The sequence below is a fragment of the Onychostoma macrolepis genome, chromosome 12 (genome assembly GCF_012432095.1).
Source record: "Onychostoma macrolepis isolate SWU-2019 chromosome 12, ASM1243209v1, whole genome shotgun sequence".
Taxonomy (NCBI): domain Eukaryota; kingdom Metazoa; phylum Chordata; class Actinopteri; order Cypriniformes; family Cyprinidae; genus Onychostoma; species Onychostoma macrolepis.
In genome coordinates, this window is record NC_081166.1 from 26,518,930 (window position 1) to 26,534,467 (window position 15,538).

General features: G+C 37.4%; 2 protein-coding genes across 2 annotated transcripts; both read right to left on the bottom strand.

Annotated features, from left to right (window-relative positions):
* Positions 1 to 706: 706 nt before the first annotated feature.
* slc35g1 (solute carrier family 35 member G1) lies at positions 707 to 7,144 on the bottom strand. The gene is made up of 3 exons (XM_058792971.1): positions 6,698 to 7,144; positions 3,959 to 4,133; positions 707 to 2,878 (listed from the first exon to the last, which is right to left on the bottom strand). Exons 1-3 carry the CDS (start codon positions 7,008 to 7,010, stop codon positions 2,131 to 2,133), a joined length of 1,236 nt encoding a protein of 411 aa, XP_058648954.1. The 5' UTR covers positions 7,011 to 7,144; the 3' UTR covers positions 707 to 2,130.
* A 427-nt stretch (positions 7,145 to 7,571) lies between these two features.
* lgi1b (leucine-rich, glioma inactivated 1b) lies at positions 7,572 to 14,835 on the bottom strand. Its single transcript, XM_058792969.1, has 8 exons — positions 14,187 to 14,835; positions 13,946 to 14,017; positions 12,345 to 12,416; positions 12,182 to 12,253; positions 11,876 to 11,947; positions 11,621 to 11,790; positions 9,049 to 9,213; positions 7,572 to 8,905 (listed from the first exon to the last, which is right to left on the bottom strand). The coding sequence occupies exons 1-8, from the start codon at positions 14,375 to 14,377 to the stop codon at positions 8,088 to 8,090; spliced, it is 1,632 nt and encodes a 543-aa protein (XP_058648952.1). The 5' UTR covers positions 14,378 to 14,835; the 3' UTR covers positions 7,572 to 8,087.
* Positions 14,836 to 15,538: the final 703 nt, after the last annotated feature.

Here is a 15,538-nt window from a genome sequence, read left to right on the forward strand (position 1 = left end):
TGATTTGCTCAACATTTACTCACCCTCGGGCCATCCAAGAAGTAAAGTTGTAAGTTTCTTTCTTTATCAGAACAGATTTGGAGACATTTATAGTTAAATCACTTGCTCACCAGTGAATGGGTGCCGTCATAATGAGAGTCCAAAACAGCAGATAAAATTACACTCGATTAAAGTTACAACGCCTTATTGATGGATTTGTTTCTAATAAACACATAGCTTTTTACTTCACAAGACATTGATTGACTGGAGTTGTGTGGATTATTGTGATGTTTTTATCCGCTGTTTGGACGGCACCCATTCACTGCAGAGGATCCATGATTGGTGAGCTAGTGATGTAATGCTTAATTTCTCCAAATCGATTGTTATGAAAAACTCATCTATATCTTGGATGGCCCGAGTAAATCTTAAGCAAATTTTAATTTTTAGGTGAAATATTCCTTTAAATGGTGCTGTCTGCTGTGTATAGCATTTAACAGAGCATCCTTAAATATATACACAAAGCATGAAGTATGTGATTAAAATGATCCCGTCTAAGGTGTAACATCACAAAATAATGAGAGAAAGAACAGAAAATCCACAAGAATGCAGCTATAATCCTTCTTAACCACTTGGCAGAGGTGAGAATCACATGATTACCACATTGTAGCCTACAAATTTAAATTCTTGCTTAGTACTTCCAGAAAAAAAGACACTGTACTCAGCGAGGTAAGAATCTTTCGTTTATTTCAACTACTAAAGCTCAAAAGTCATATAAATATGCAAGGTGAAATCTACAGCAGGCATTATTCAAATCGACAGCCTTATTCAATAAATAATATGGAGGGATTAAAAAAAAAAACTTAAGGCAGCATGTCCATAAATTGCTGGTGACGTATCAGTAAACCGTTAATAGTGCTTTTAATAAAGATAAACTGACACAACAAGTCAGTGTAAAGTGCGTTTAGGTCAGTTTACACAAACAGGTTTAAATAAATGTAAAGGGAAAACAAACTGAAACGACCCATTTCAGAGTGACTGAACTGCAGAAGAACAGCCATTACTGATGGTAACAACTCACAATAACTCATCTTTGTGCCAAGACACATGTCCGATAAATAAATAAGTGTGACTCATTCTATATCAGGCAAATATTTGTAAAGCAAACCTGTGCGTATGTCTAAGGTTCATACGGACAGAGTTCAAGTGGTTCATCGAGGTTCAGAACATATTACCAATTGCATATTTAAGCACACATAATTCAGAACTTAACGGAACAAACCTTGATATGAGCACGCGAAAATATTGAGACACACTGCTGACCCTGTGTTTTACTTTTAGAAGTACATTGTACATTGTCAACAACAAAGTGCAAAGGGTTTTAAAGGGATAGTTTGCCCCCCGAAATAAAATCCTGTCATCATTTACTTATCCTTGTGTTGTTCCAAAAAATATAGATATTTGGCAGAATGTTCACCCTGCTCTTTTCCATACAATGAAAGCGAATAGGATGCAACAATAAATGACATTCGGCATCATTCACATTCATGTCAAGTGGAGCTAAAGAAGAAGATTTTCAGGAAATAACTACTTCAATTTCAGTGTTGTCCTCTTACAAATCTACCATGTGACTTCAAATATAGTATTAACGCCATATGTACTCATTTTATGGTGTTTCACTGCAGTCATTTAGCATGGATTTCAAAAGATTATACATCATGAATGCGTATGGAATGTATGGAAAAGAGTGACTTTGCGAATCAAAAAAACTCCTTTTATGTTATATGGAAAAATGCCGTTATTGCTTTGCAACGGCATGAGTGTGAGTAAATGATGGAATTGACATCAAGCTCAGGTCCTGACCAGCAGTCTATTATTATGTTATCTGCTATACTCTCTATATGATAAAATAGTACTGTCTCAACAGTGGTATCTTGATTAAAAAATATCTGTCGTCTTCACTAAAGAATATTGACTTTAAGAAACTACAAAACCGCTAAAAATACTGTCATATACTGTACATACTGCATACAGTAAGGTCCTAAAATGAAAGACCTAAGACTTTCGATATATATTATTACAGTAATACAGCTTCTTTGGTATCTAATGCAGCAATTATTTGTAGCAAACATATAAAATCACTATAATATGCAATCAGCTCTTATTTTTTGTGCTGTTATACCATTTCCTTACGGCCACCCCACTAGTGCTGCTAATCACACACAGCGCTCCTCCCAGACTCCACCATGTCGGTTTGCGGTTGAGGAAAAGGAACTGCAGAATGAATGCCAGGACCACATCCATCGTCCTCATCAGTGCAACAGGTCCAGCTTTCTCAATCTGCAGGGCTTTGGTGAGGAACGTCTGACCGGCAATACCGAGCAGCCCGATGGCCATGAGCATCCACCTGTCCCAGCCGCAGTACGGAATGGTCCATTCGTCCAAGATGAACAAAAGAATGACACACTCGATGAGTCCCACGACTGCATAGTACCACACAGAGAGGTAGTAATGAACACTTTTCCCTATTTTTCTCAGAATGACCATAGTGCAAGCCGCTCCGATCGCCCCTGCGAAGGCAGCCACCGTGCCTTTGATGTGATTGGTGTAGTCTCCTTCGATCCCAGACAGCTCTCCACCAAAGATGAAGGGAGGTCTGGCTATCAGTATGACGCCAGTGAGCGTAAACACGGTAAAAACGATGTCCCATATAGTGCACCTCTCCTTGAGGAAAATCCAAGCCAGCAAGGATGTGAAGACTGGATTACTGAACATTATAACTGTGGCATCCGCTAGGGGCATCTTTAGAACTGCATAATACAACAAGATCATTGCGTTGGAGCCCAGGAACCCTCTGAAGAACAGGTAGATTCGCATACCTCTTGGTCCCAAAAAGCCAGTACTGAAAAAATAAAGGTTGTAGGTTATTCCCACATCGTGGAGTCAAATTAATATTGAATCCAACTACAGGGTGAAGAGATTGATACTTGTAATATATTAAATATTCAAAAGTAGCATTATAGATTGATACTTACTTTTTATGGATTTTATGGATTCTTTTAATGTATCAGATTCATACTTGTATTATAAAGCCTTACCTGTAAGATATCAGATCCATACTTGTATTATAGAGTCTTACTTGTATTATATAAGATAGATATAGATTTTTGTAATATATCAGATACATATCTGTATTTTAAATTCAAACTTGTAACATCAGACTCATACTTGTATTGTAGATTCTTACTTGTAATATATCAGATTCATACTTGTTTTATACATTTATATTTTTATTATATATTCTTACTTGTAATATATCAGATTTGTACTTGTATTAAACATTCATACTTGTATTATATATTCTTACCTGTAATTTATCAGATTCATACTTGTATTATACATTCATATTTGTACTATAGATTCTTAATTGTAATATATCAGATTCGTACTTGTATTATACATTCAAACTTGTAATATATCAGTCATACTTGTTTTACAAATTCATACTTGTATTATATATTTTTACTTGAAATACATTAGATTTATATTTGTTATATACTATCATACTTGTATTATATCTTCTTGTAATATATCAGATTCATAATTGTATTATACATTACATTCATACTTGTACTATAGATTCTTACTTGCAATATAACAGATTCATACTTGTATTATACATTCAAACTTGTAATATATAAGATTAATACTTGTATTCTAAATTCATACTTGTATTATATATTCTAACTTGTAATATACTAGATTTATATTTGTTTTACTTAATTGTAATATATCAGATTCTTACTTGTATTATAGATTCATACTTATACTATAGATTCTTGTAATATATCAGATTTATACTTGTATTATATATTCATACTTGTGTCATAACAGATTCATACTTGTTTCATAGATTCTTGTAATATATCATAATTATGCATGTAATATCTCATAGATTTATATTCATATGATAGATTCATACTTGTAATATATCATAGCTGGCATGACAAACAGCATCTGGAAGAAGCACCGAATTGCACTGATTTCGATGGCGTGCAACCCCTCAATTCTCTTCACAAGAAGAGCTGCAGCAGAGAAGAAGACGGATGCTAACAAGGCATACAGGAGGCCCAGCCCTGGACATGCTGGTTTCTTTTCTGTGGATGAGTATAACAAAACAGCTTAACATCACACCTGTTAGTCAATTACACATAAATCAGATGGGATGCTGAATTATTATTAGTTTTGAAAAGCCACTAAATGCCGACAATTCAAGTAAATTATCCTTGTGACCAAGGCTGAGCAAAATTCAGATTTGAAGAACTTGTTCCTTTTCAATTCCTGAGTGTGAATTTAAATTTGGCCACCAACCACAGAAGGGAAAATTCGAATGACAAGAAAATAAATTTACTGAATTGCAAAACTGGAATTTGAATTTCCTTTGCATTTAGGTACTTCAAGCTTAAATTGCTACAATAGTAGGAAAATTCAAGTTCAAGAGACATTTTATTTTTTTTTTAATGCTTTTTATATAGAACTGTACTAAATTACATGTTAAATTGACTTTTTCCACAACTCTTACAAAAATTAACCACGGTTACCATTGATAAACCATCGTCACCACAAATTAACCATGGTTTTGCTACACTAACCATAGATTAACCATGGTATTTGTAGTAAAACTGTGGTTATACAAATGGTAATCAACATGCCAAAAAACCATGGTTACTACACTTTTACTATAATAAAACCAATCTTCTTAAGGTAATGTTTATTCACTGGAGCACCTTATGAAAGCACTTTAGCACCACAGTCATTTTAGACAAACCATTTGCACAAATGATGGAAATGAGACATGAGAAGTACACAGCATGATTTGGCTTTGTGGGGTGTGATCTGAATTTTGATCTTGGTGTGGAATGAGATGGAAGGAGCAAAACAGCATGAATCTCAACACACTGTTGGTGATTCTGTGTAACTTTGACACTGAAGTGATATCAAATGTGACGGCAAGGATTACGCAACTTTACTACCTGTCAGTGAGCTGGGCTCATGCTCAATCAGGTTGTGTGGTTGCCAACATTGGACAAACGCCAAATTGTATCAAATGTCTCTTGAGGACCTGGCCTCACACATAGATCATGGGCCCTGGAACATAACACATACCCAACAATATGGGTTTGAGTTAAAACAAACAATTTCACCTGACTGTTTAGAGAGAACATTGCGGAAAGAAAAAAAACATACTGTTTCCTGGTGTGATTCACACTTAGCAATTCCCACAAAGCCAGTATTGTTCTTTATGATAAGAATTTCTGGTTAACCTCTCCCTGTGAAAATATGCAATCTGCCATTTCCTTTTTTTAAAAGACAAGATGACAAATTAAAATAGTATGAAAAACAAACAAAAAAATTTACATGGTAAGCACAGTTTCCTACAAACGAGTGTTACAGTTGCATTCCGGAAATAAAAATTCCATTCATTTCTCAATTGGGAAACTGATTTTAAAAGACTGAACTTCTAAACCTCTAAAGACAGACTTCTTAAATTTCCAACACCAAAACTACTGAAAAGTGGACGGGACTTGTTGTACTTTATTGTATTATACACAACTCCGGGAAATTAGCCACCGTCATCAAAAATACACAAATAAATCCCATATTAATTTATAAGAATTGAACAGTAGAAATAATAATTGCAACAACTTTATTTTTGGTTGACAGGCGGCTATAAGTAACCTCGGAAACAATGGTTACTGTGGTAACTGTGTGTAAGGGACTTGATACAATGTAACTGTTCTGTCAGCTTTTATAAAAAGAAGTTACCACTGTAACTCTGTCATTCATCCCACAGTTACTACATTTAATATTTAGTTACCGTAAAATAGCGATAAATTGATAAGCGATCACATTCAAAGAGTTTTAAAAAACAATCAGAAATACGTTGTCTTGGTAAAATCTGATTTACTTATGTTTCATTTTTGATGGCATATGGCTAATACAAAGTTACCACAGATTTACTGTAGTATCTATGGTACTCTTAAAACAAAAGATACAACCAGGTTGAATGTGTGTTAGGGGTTGATACAAATCTGCAAAGTCATGTCAACTCATTAATGGTAGGTTTTTAATACCAATTCCCACAGCTTTATTGTAGTTGTTTCAATAATTATAGTAACTGTTGCACTTAAAAGTGGAAACCATGGTAACTGTATGTAAGGGGCTTGATACAATGTTACTGTTCTTGTTAGCTTTTATTAAAAAAAATACCATGGTAACCCTGCCATTTATTCCACGTTTACTACAGGTAATAATAGATTTACAGTAGTTTTAATGGAATTTTAAAGAAGAAACCATGCTTACCACGGTATGCAACAGGTCAGCTTTTACAGAATAAACTCTTAAAGTTACCATGGCCACCTGTCATCCCTTACAAAATTTAACCATGATTTTACTACAAATAAACAAAAACAAATAAATAGTGTAACAACAAATTAATTATAGTTTTGCTACACTAACCATAGTTTAATCATGATATTTGTAGTAAAATTACCCATGGTTACTACGGTGAACGTAACACTGAAAGTGTCATAAAGGTCACACAGGTGTAGAAATACAAACAACAGAAATAGATCAATCGGAGATCAAATTCAGGATCCATATTTCTTTAATATGATATCTTCCGATCGTGTAAGAGAGTTAAGAGTTAAGCTCAGTTTACCTTTTTGAACTGTGTTTGCCCCCGTGTCCTCCTCACCATCATCATCCTCATCGCGGTCAGGTTCGTTTCTCTTACAGCAAACCGGCAGACAAACCCGGTAAAACGCCGGGCCGTTGACCCGCCGGCAGTCTCCTGCTTCAGCATCCGTATCCACTGCCACTTCTGCTCGAGTTTGCAACTCAATTTCCTCCCCAACGTCCCCATCGTCAACTTTATGACAAAGCACCCTGAAGTCGTCCGCTGTATAAGGGACAACAGATAAATCTGTGTCATTATTACTCATAGAGCCATTGCGCTGTCTAATATCACCCATGACAGAGGACAACAGCTGCTTGGCATACCTTGACCACGCGTCTTGACACACGGTTGCCTTCGGGTAGAAATGGTACCGAGCAACAAGTTAAATAATTAACCTTCCTTGTACAAAGAAAGAGGTGGTTGCGTTCCTCTGCCGGTAGAGGAAGACAAAATGCGTTTGAAGAGCTGTTGGACGACAATCACGTTTCACAGCGTTTGAGCGATGTACTTGTATGTCGATGTCGTGAGATATTCTCTCGAGTCGTGGCGTTTGGTTCATATTTCACCAAATCATACTCAGCTGAATGAAAACGAAGCATTTAGGAACATTTTTTGGTTTCTTTCTTTTTGATCTGAACATAAAATCAAATTATGTCCGTATACACTGGAAGCTCCTGTCGAATTCAATATGTGTGTAAATAACATACTAAAGCTCTGATTTCTGATAAGAGGAACGTTTTTTGTTGTTGTTGACAGCATTAGATTCACACTTTCACGTAAAATCCATGCACCACGACAAGGCAGGCTCATATTTTTTTTGTTTTTTAAAAAGTTTTATTAGTTCTAACAAAAACAAGTACCAGTAAACAACTAACCTTCCTTCCCACATTTACTTTTCCTCGATAACTGAAATCTAAGTCTAAGTTCATTGCAATCTGATTATTAAAAGAAACTGAGTTAAAACAAGCTTCAAATCTATCTCACCCAATGTGGTTAAACTGGTCGATTTTGTTTAAAAAAGTTAAAAATGGCTTTTTACATCACCGTAAAAATGTAAACAGTTTATTTGGCAGATTGTTATTACGTCAACAGTTAACTGATTTGACCTTTGTTGTTTTCTTATTATACCTCTTTAGTGACTACATGGCAAGCGTGAGAATATGTTAACAACAGCTTTTGTTGAAAGAGACAAAAACCCAGGAAAAATGAAAAGTGCAGAACAGATGGTGACAACAGAGAAAAAGACACAAAGGGCGTTTCTAGAGAGGCATTCATCTGGAATTATTATTATTAGCGCTAGGCTAGATCATGCATGTAGCTTCACAATAGGCCCGTCTGTGTCAGGGTCTGGTTCTCTGCATTTCTCGGCACCCTAACTGCTTAGGTCGATCATCAAGTGCTCGTAGATCTGCGTCTTCCCTTTAAAGCTGGAGGCCAGCAGGAACTCTCGGTTGTCAATGGACACCAGCGAGAATGCTCTGGGCGCCTGGACGTTGAGCTCTTGGAAGTGCACAAACTGGCCCTTCTTGGTGTCCCACTGATAGACCTGCGTTAGTGAGTAGTCGCTGCCTAGGATGGCGTACTGCCAGTTGCCGATGGAGACGGGCTGGAAGACCATGGATCCCCGCGAGGGCATTGTCTGTATCTCTGTGAACATGGAGCCGTCCCACTTCATCACCTTGGAGTCGCCAATGAAGCGCGTCAGACAGACAAACAGCTCCCCCTTCACCTTGAAGTGCTTGACGGCGTAGACGTCCTCCATCTCTGGAATGTCTGTCCGTCTGTCGAACTGCTTCTGGCTTCTGCTCCACTGGTAGATAACGGGCCGCTGCGAGCTGCTAGACAAAATAAGGTGGGCTTTGCCCGCGATATCCAGATACTCTACGTCAGTGTCACGGTACCATGGATGGAGAGACTGGTGAGAGTAGAAGCCGTTGCCGTTCCACTTGTACACCGTGGTGGAGCCGGCCTTCGAGCTGTCCGCTATCACGAAGAAGAACTCGCCGTCCACGCGGAACGTCTCGATGTCATTGGGTTTTCTGATTTTCAGGATGTCGATGTCCTGGATTTTGATGAATTTGTTGGCAGAGCTGTCCATTTTGTAGATGTGAGAGCCGCCGAAAAGTTGGGCGACTACGATGAAGAGGTGGTTATCGATGACCATTGGCTTGCACACTACCGTGGAAGTGCCTGTAATGAAAACCACAGAAATGTAATTAAAAATCAATTCAATCAATCATTAAAATGGACCAGCTTTTGTGGCTCTGCAATTGGGGGATTCGGACCAGAGCAGCATTGCACTCTGGGTAGGAGGTGTGATGTGTGATGCTCACTCTCTATGGTGTCATAAGCTCTGAACTCCATGTTGACATGGTCCCATTCCATAAAGCTGCATTTTCCAGAGAAAGGCTGGGCGTATACGACATACTGATCATTCCCAAACGTAAAGGCCTCCACAGATATGGACTCAAACGCAAGGGTTTTCTTTAAAGCGAACTCTGCAACAAACAAGCAAAGATTAATTTTTTATAAGATTTGATGGCCAAGTCATGTTTCAAACCTTTCTTACAGATTTCCATAAATCCATAAATATATTCCAGCACGATCCACATTCAATGGGTGCACTCACATATATATATACAGTGAGGAAATTAAGTATTTGAACACCCTGCTATTTTGCAAGTTCTCCCACTTAGAAATCATGGAGGGGTCTGAAATTGTCATCGTAGGTGCATGTCCACTGTGAGAGACATAATCTAAAAAAAAAAATCCAGAAATCACAATGTATGATTTTTTAACTATTTATTTGTATGATACAGCTGCAAATAAGTATTTGAACACCTGTCTATCAGCTAGAATTCTGACCCTCAAAGACCTGTTAGTCTGCCTTTAAAATGTCCACCTCCACTCCATTTATTATCCTAAATTAGATGCACCTGTTTGAGGTCGTTAGCTGCATAAAGACACCTGTCCACCCCATACAATCAGTAAGAATCCAACTACTAACATGGCCAAGACCAAAGAGCTGTCCAAAGACACTAGAGACAAAATTGTACACCTCCACAAGGCTGGAAAGGGCTACGGGAAATTGCCAAGCAGCTTGGTGAAAAAGGTCCACTGTTGGAGCAATCATTAGAAAATGGAAGAAGCTAAACATGACTGTCAATCTCCCTCGGACTGGGGCTCCATGCAAGATCTCACCTCGTGGGGTCTCAATGATCCTAAGAAAGGTGAGAAATCGGCCCAGAACTACACGGGAGGAGCTGGTCAATGACCTGAAAAGAGCTGGGACCACCGTTTCCAAGGTTACTGTTGGTAATACACTAAGACGTCATGGTTTGAAATCATGCATGGCATGGAAGGTTCCCCTGCTTAAACCAGGCCTGACTTAAGTTTGCCAATGACCATTTGGATGATCCAGAGGAGTCATGGGAGAAAGTCATGTGGTCAGATGAGACCAAAATAGAACTTTTTGGTCATAATTCCACTAAACGTGTTTGGAGGAAGAAGAATGATGAGTACCATCCAAGAACACCATCCCTACTGTGAAGCATGGGGGTGGTAGCATCATGCTTTGGGGGTGTTTTTCTGCACATGGGACAGGGCGACTGCACTGTATTAAGGAGAGGATGACCGGGGCCATGTATTGCGAGATTTTGGGGAACAACCTCCTTCCCTCAGTTAGAGCATTGAAGATGGGTCGAGGCTGGGTCTTCCAACATGACAATGACCGAAGCACACAGCCAGGATAACCAAGGAGTGGCTCTGTAAGAAGCATATCAAGGTTCTGGCGTGGCCTAGCCAGTCTCAGACCTAAACCCAATAGAGAATCTTTGGAGGGAGCTCAAACTCCGTGTTTCTCAGCGACAGGCCAGAAACCTGACTGATCTAGAGAAGATCTGTGTGGAGGAGTGGGCCAAAATCCCTCCTGCAGTGTGTGCAAACCTGGTGAAAAACTACAGGAAACGTTTGACCTCTGTAATTGCAAACAAAGGCTACTGTACCAAATATTAACATTGATTTTCTCAGGTGTTCAAATACTTATTTGCAGCTGTATCATACAAATAAATAGTTAAAAAAATCATACATTGTGATTTCTGGATTTTGTTTTTTAGATTATGTCTCTCACAGTGGACATGCACCTACGATGACAATTTCAGACCCCTCCATGATTTCTAAGTGGGAGAACTTGCAAAATAGCAGGGTGTTCAAATACTTATTTTCCTCACTGTATATATATATATATATATATAGCAAATCTCAACAATTTGTTTGTTTATTGTCACCATATTATGCAGACAATCCTGTCGCCCAGTTCTAAACTGCTAAATGTGGACACTTGTAAAAATTAACATCATTATTTTTTGTGTGTGTATTGTGAAAGGCTATACAGATACAATTGACTTTACTTGACATTTTTGTTCGCTTTGAGGCTACAATACATCAGCCTGGCCAATTTATCATTTACATTTAGCCATTTTGAGATTATTGGACTATAAATGTATCAACTGTTATTAAATGTCACTAAAAGTTTAAAATAACATGTTTCTTTTAATGATTTCGGTTTAGCTAAACTTGGTTTAGTTCCAAAATGTTCAGTATTACCAAAGGGCCATTAAAAAAAACATTTTGGCCTGATACTACTTATTAGTAGTTATTTTGATATCTACGTACTTTTGTACTTCTAAAAGTTTTTGCACATTTGAAATTGACATTCTTGACATTCAGAAAAAGAAAAAAAAAGACCATAAACGATGAATGTTGTGTAATGTAAACTAATTTTTAAGGTTAATGTGTAATACTTTGTTTCTGAACTGCTTTTCTAAGCATTTCCGCTGGCATGTAGGATCAGCTTATTTCAAAGCCAGAATCTGTTGTGCTCAGGAGAGTCTAGTGCACAATTACCTGCTGTAATGCAGTCAAAGGACTGAGGCACCAGGTCATTTATCTTCTTCCCTTGATAGGGTGAAGGCCCACTGCAGTATAACTGATCCACTGTTGCATTAGTGCTGTACATCCATTCCACCAGCCACTTCAACTTACAGTCACAACTGAACATGTTTCCTCTGAGATCCCTGCTCAGTGGATTTACAGATTATATTTAAATCTCTGTTTCTTGTATATAACAAGAAAGTTGGAAATGCACTGTAAAATACATACACTTTTGTTAAGGCATCCATTCCTTTGAAAATATCTTTGGGCAGCGTCTCAAGATTATTGTAGGCAAGACTCCTAACAAACAAATTTAAGGTAACACTTTACAATAAGATTTTTTTATTATTAACATTAGTTGGCTACATTCGTTAACATGAACTAATAAAAAACAATACTTAGAACAATCTTAGTTGAACATGAGCATAAACATTTTCATCTACTATCATTAACAAGAAATTACATACTAATATATATAAATTAAAAATGAATTAATACATTATAAAAATGCATTTGTATTTTATATATACTCACAGGTGAATGAGAGATTTCAAACCTCTAAAGGCATGGTGTGAAATCGACTCAATTTTGTTGTTTTCAATAAATCTGAAATAGAGTGTTGCATTTATGTTTAAACTGAGTGGTAATCTAAAAAGACTGAATGATGATGGTTTCAAACATAGAAAATCAAACTCACAGATATTCCAGATGTGGCAGGCCTTGGAAAGCATCTTCATCTATGGAGTCGAAAGAGTTGGCTGTAAACAATCTAAGAAGTCACGGAAAAAACAAAACATAGTTCCAGTGGTTACAAAGTTTGTTTCTCTACACATTAAAGGAATAGTTCACCCAAAAATAATTTTATGAAAATGTACTCACCCTCAGGTCATCCAAGATGGAGATGAGTTTCTTCATTGGAACAGTTTTGGAGAAATTTAGCATTACATCACTTGCTCACCAATGCAGTGAATGGGTGCCGTCAGAATGAGAGTTCAAACAGCTGATAAAAACATCACAATAATCCACATGACTCCAGTCCATCAACTGCATGTTTGTAAGAAACGAATCCATCAAGACATTATACGAGTCCTATATGCATGATAGTGCTTCCTCCAGTGAAAAATGTCATCTTGTCTGAGTCAGGAGAGAAATCTAAACAACTCAAGAACTGTTTACAAGCGAAAATAGTCTAAACAAAGAACAGTTCTAAACAAATATGTGGGTGGATTTTGATGTGAGAGGGATGGACTTTTTCACCGGAGGAAGTGTTGTTATGGATTATGGACTCTTATTTTGGCCATTAGTGACAGTTTAAAGTTAAAACATCTCGATGATGAATTCGTTTCTTACAAAGATGCAGCTTTTCCCTTCACGAGACATCAGCTGATGGACTGGAGTGGCGTGGATTACTTGTGAATTACCATGATGTTTTTATCAGCTGTTTGGACTCTTGTTCCGACGGCACCCATTCACTGCAGAGGATCCATTGATGAGCAAGTGATGGAATGCTAAATTTCTCCAAATCTGTTCCAATAAAGAAACAAACTCATCTCCATCTTGGATGGCCTGGGGCTGAGTAAATGTCAAGCAAATTAAAATTTTTGGGTGCAACAATTCCTTTAAGCAATGTGTGACCACAAATATTTTTTTCACTTCAGAAGTTAAATCAGCCCCAGATATGGCAATCAGATTCATCCTGATGAAGACAAAATAACATCAGCATTCTTTCCGTTTTTAATTATATTGCTGAAAGACCACTGGCTGTCACACACAGTTATTTCTAGTCTAGCATGTACCCAGCCAGACCGGTATTTTCACGTAATCTTTTTATAAATTCTTTCCATGTGTGCCGATGACAAGTTATTGCACAATCAGACCAAACACCGGGGTAGAAAACATAAAAGACTGGTATTTAGCATAATACTGCCAGTCCCATTTGCATTTGCAATTGTATGAGTTCACATTACTTACTGCCTTAAAGCACATTTCTAAGGATTTGAGTTTTCTAAGTTGGTGTGACATTATAAAACTGCAGAGATTTCCTTATTTGTTTATCACGAGGACAAGGCCATGTCCCTCACAGAGCAGTTGCATTGCATAATATTCACACCAATTTAAAGGCTTTGAGAAATTAGACACGGTGAAGAATGTCCCCAAACTGGCCGTTTTAAAGGGGGACGGGCTGTAATTGCTTAGAACAAACATTGGGCCACTTAACATGGTGATCACCCCATCCTAATAAAGAAAAAGAAAGAAAGAAGAAAAAAAACCACACACATAACACTAACAGAAACTCACAGAAGCTGAAGGGATGGCGTGTGGAGAAAGCTTCCCCCTGCAATCTCAGTGAACCCAGACTTCACAAATGATCTGTTAGGAAAGCAATCAGTGTAATTTAGATGGAAACAGAGCATGCAGAACATATACAACACATGCATATTCAGAGATTCATACTTTCGAATCTTTACGTCTGCATTGTATTGTTATATTAATCCGTACTGTACTGGAACATAACGTGAACTGTAAACAGGACACTTACAGTGAGACGACATCGGGAGGGAAGCTGTGTGGCACAGATCTCACGTTTTCACACAAGGCGTTATCTTTGGTGCATGTGCATCCAGGGGGGCATCTGGGCTGTTTGCCTCTTCTGCTCTCCACTAACAGCAGTAGCGTGGCGACCCAGAGCAGAAAAGTGTATCCTCTTATGCTCCTGTTTGCATATCCCATCCTGAGTGCCGCGGGCTGCTGTGCTGTTTTCGCCGGTGATAAGTGCTGGTCTGCTGCTCGCCTCCCTTCAGTTGTGTCCGTGTGATGAATGTCTATGTCTCAGTGTGTCAGGCGCTCATCCAAACGATTCGTTCTGCTACAATGAAAATATCCAACGGGCTTAGATTTCCTTAGTTGCACGCAGATTTTGATAATAAACCAATTTCTTTTTTCTTTTTTTTTTTTTGTATAAACAACCGAGAGAAAAAAATTAATAAAGAGTGAAAATGAAAGTGAACAAAACAACAACAACAACAAAAATGTATCGGACCAAAATATGTTCCTTGGCGACGCGGGGTAAAGCGTTAAACAATTCCTTCAGATCCTGGGAGAATCCCTCTTTTGCATCATGATGTACCAGCTGCTATCCAATGGTGTTATTACCGTGAATGCGCATGAACCAAATCCACGAATAAGTGATAGTGAGAATATTCATGAGGCTTTGAAGAGATGCACCTGCGCCCCTCAAGCAATCAGAAAGAAATAAGAAAGAAATATATGCGTTCATGTTTTTCTATAGCCTATTATTATTCTTTTATGCACATTATAAAGGAAAATGTATTGTATATTAGTATGCATTAAATGTAGGCCTATTACAAATTGTTCATATAACACATATATATTGCACAATAAGGTCTACATTAGTTCATAAAAATACCTCTAAAGCATTTATTAAACTTAATGTTAATATTCATATTTTTTGAACTAAAGTTAACAAAGATTAATAAATAATGTAACAAATGTATTGCTTATTGCAATATGCATTAACTAACAATATAAGCAATACCACCACAACAACAATAATAATAATAATAATTATTATTATTATTATTATTATTATTATTCACTATAGTTTTACGTTATGATTTTCCTTTCAGGTCTTTGTTAGAAGCCCATAAGGATGTTCCTTTGTTGCTTTGTATGTATTTATCACATAGACATTTGAGAACAGTAAAGAGCCTGTCCTGATCACTGCAACTCTTTCAGTGCTTTCATTTTTAGCATTTTTTTCCGAATAAAAGACCAGTTGTTCTACTTTTGAGAAAATGGCACTTCGCCTCCTTACCCCCTATAATTTCCTGTCACTGAGTCTTTATCAATTTCCGATGAAAACAAGTGTGA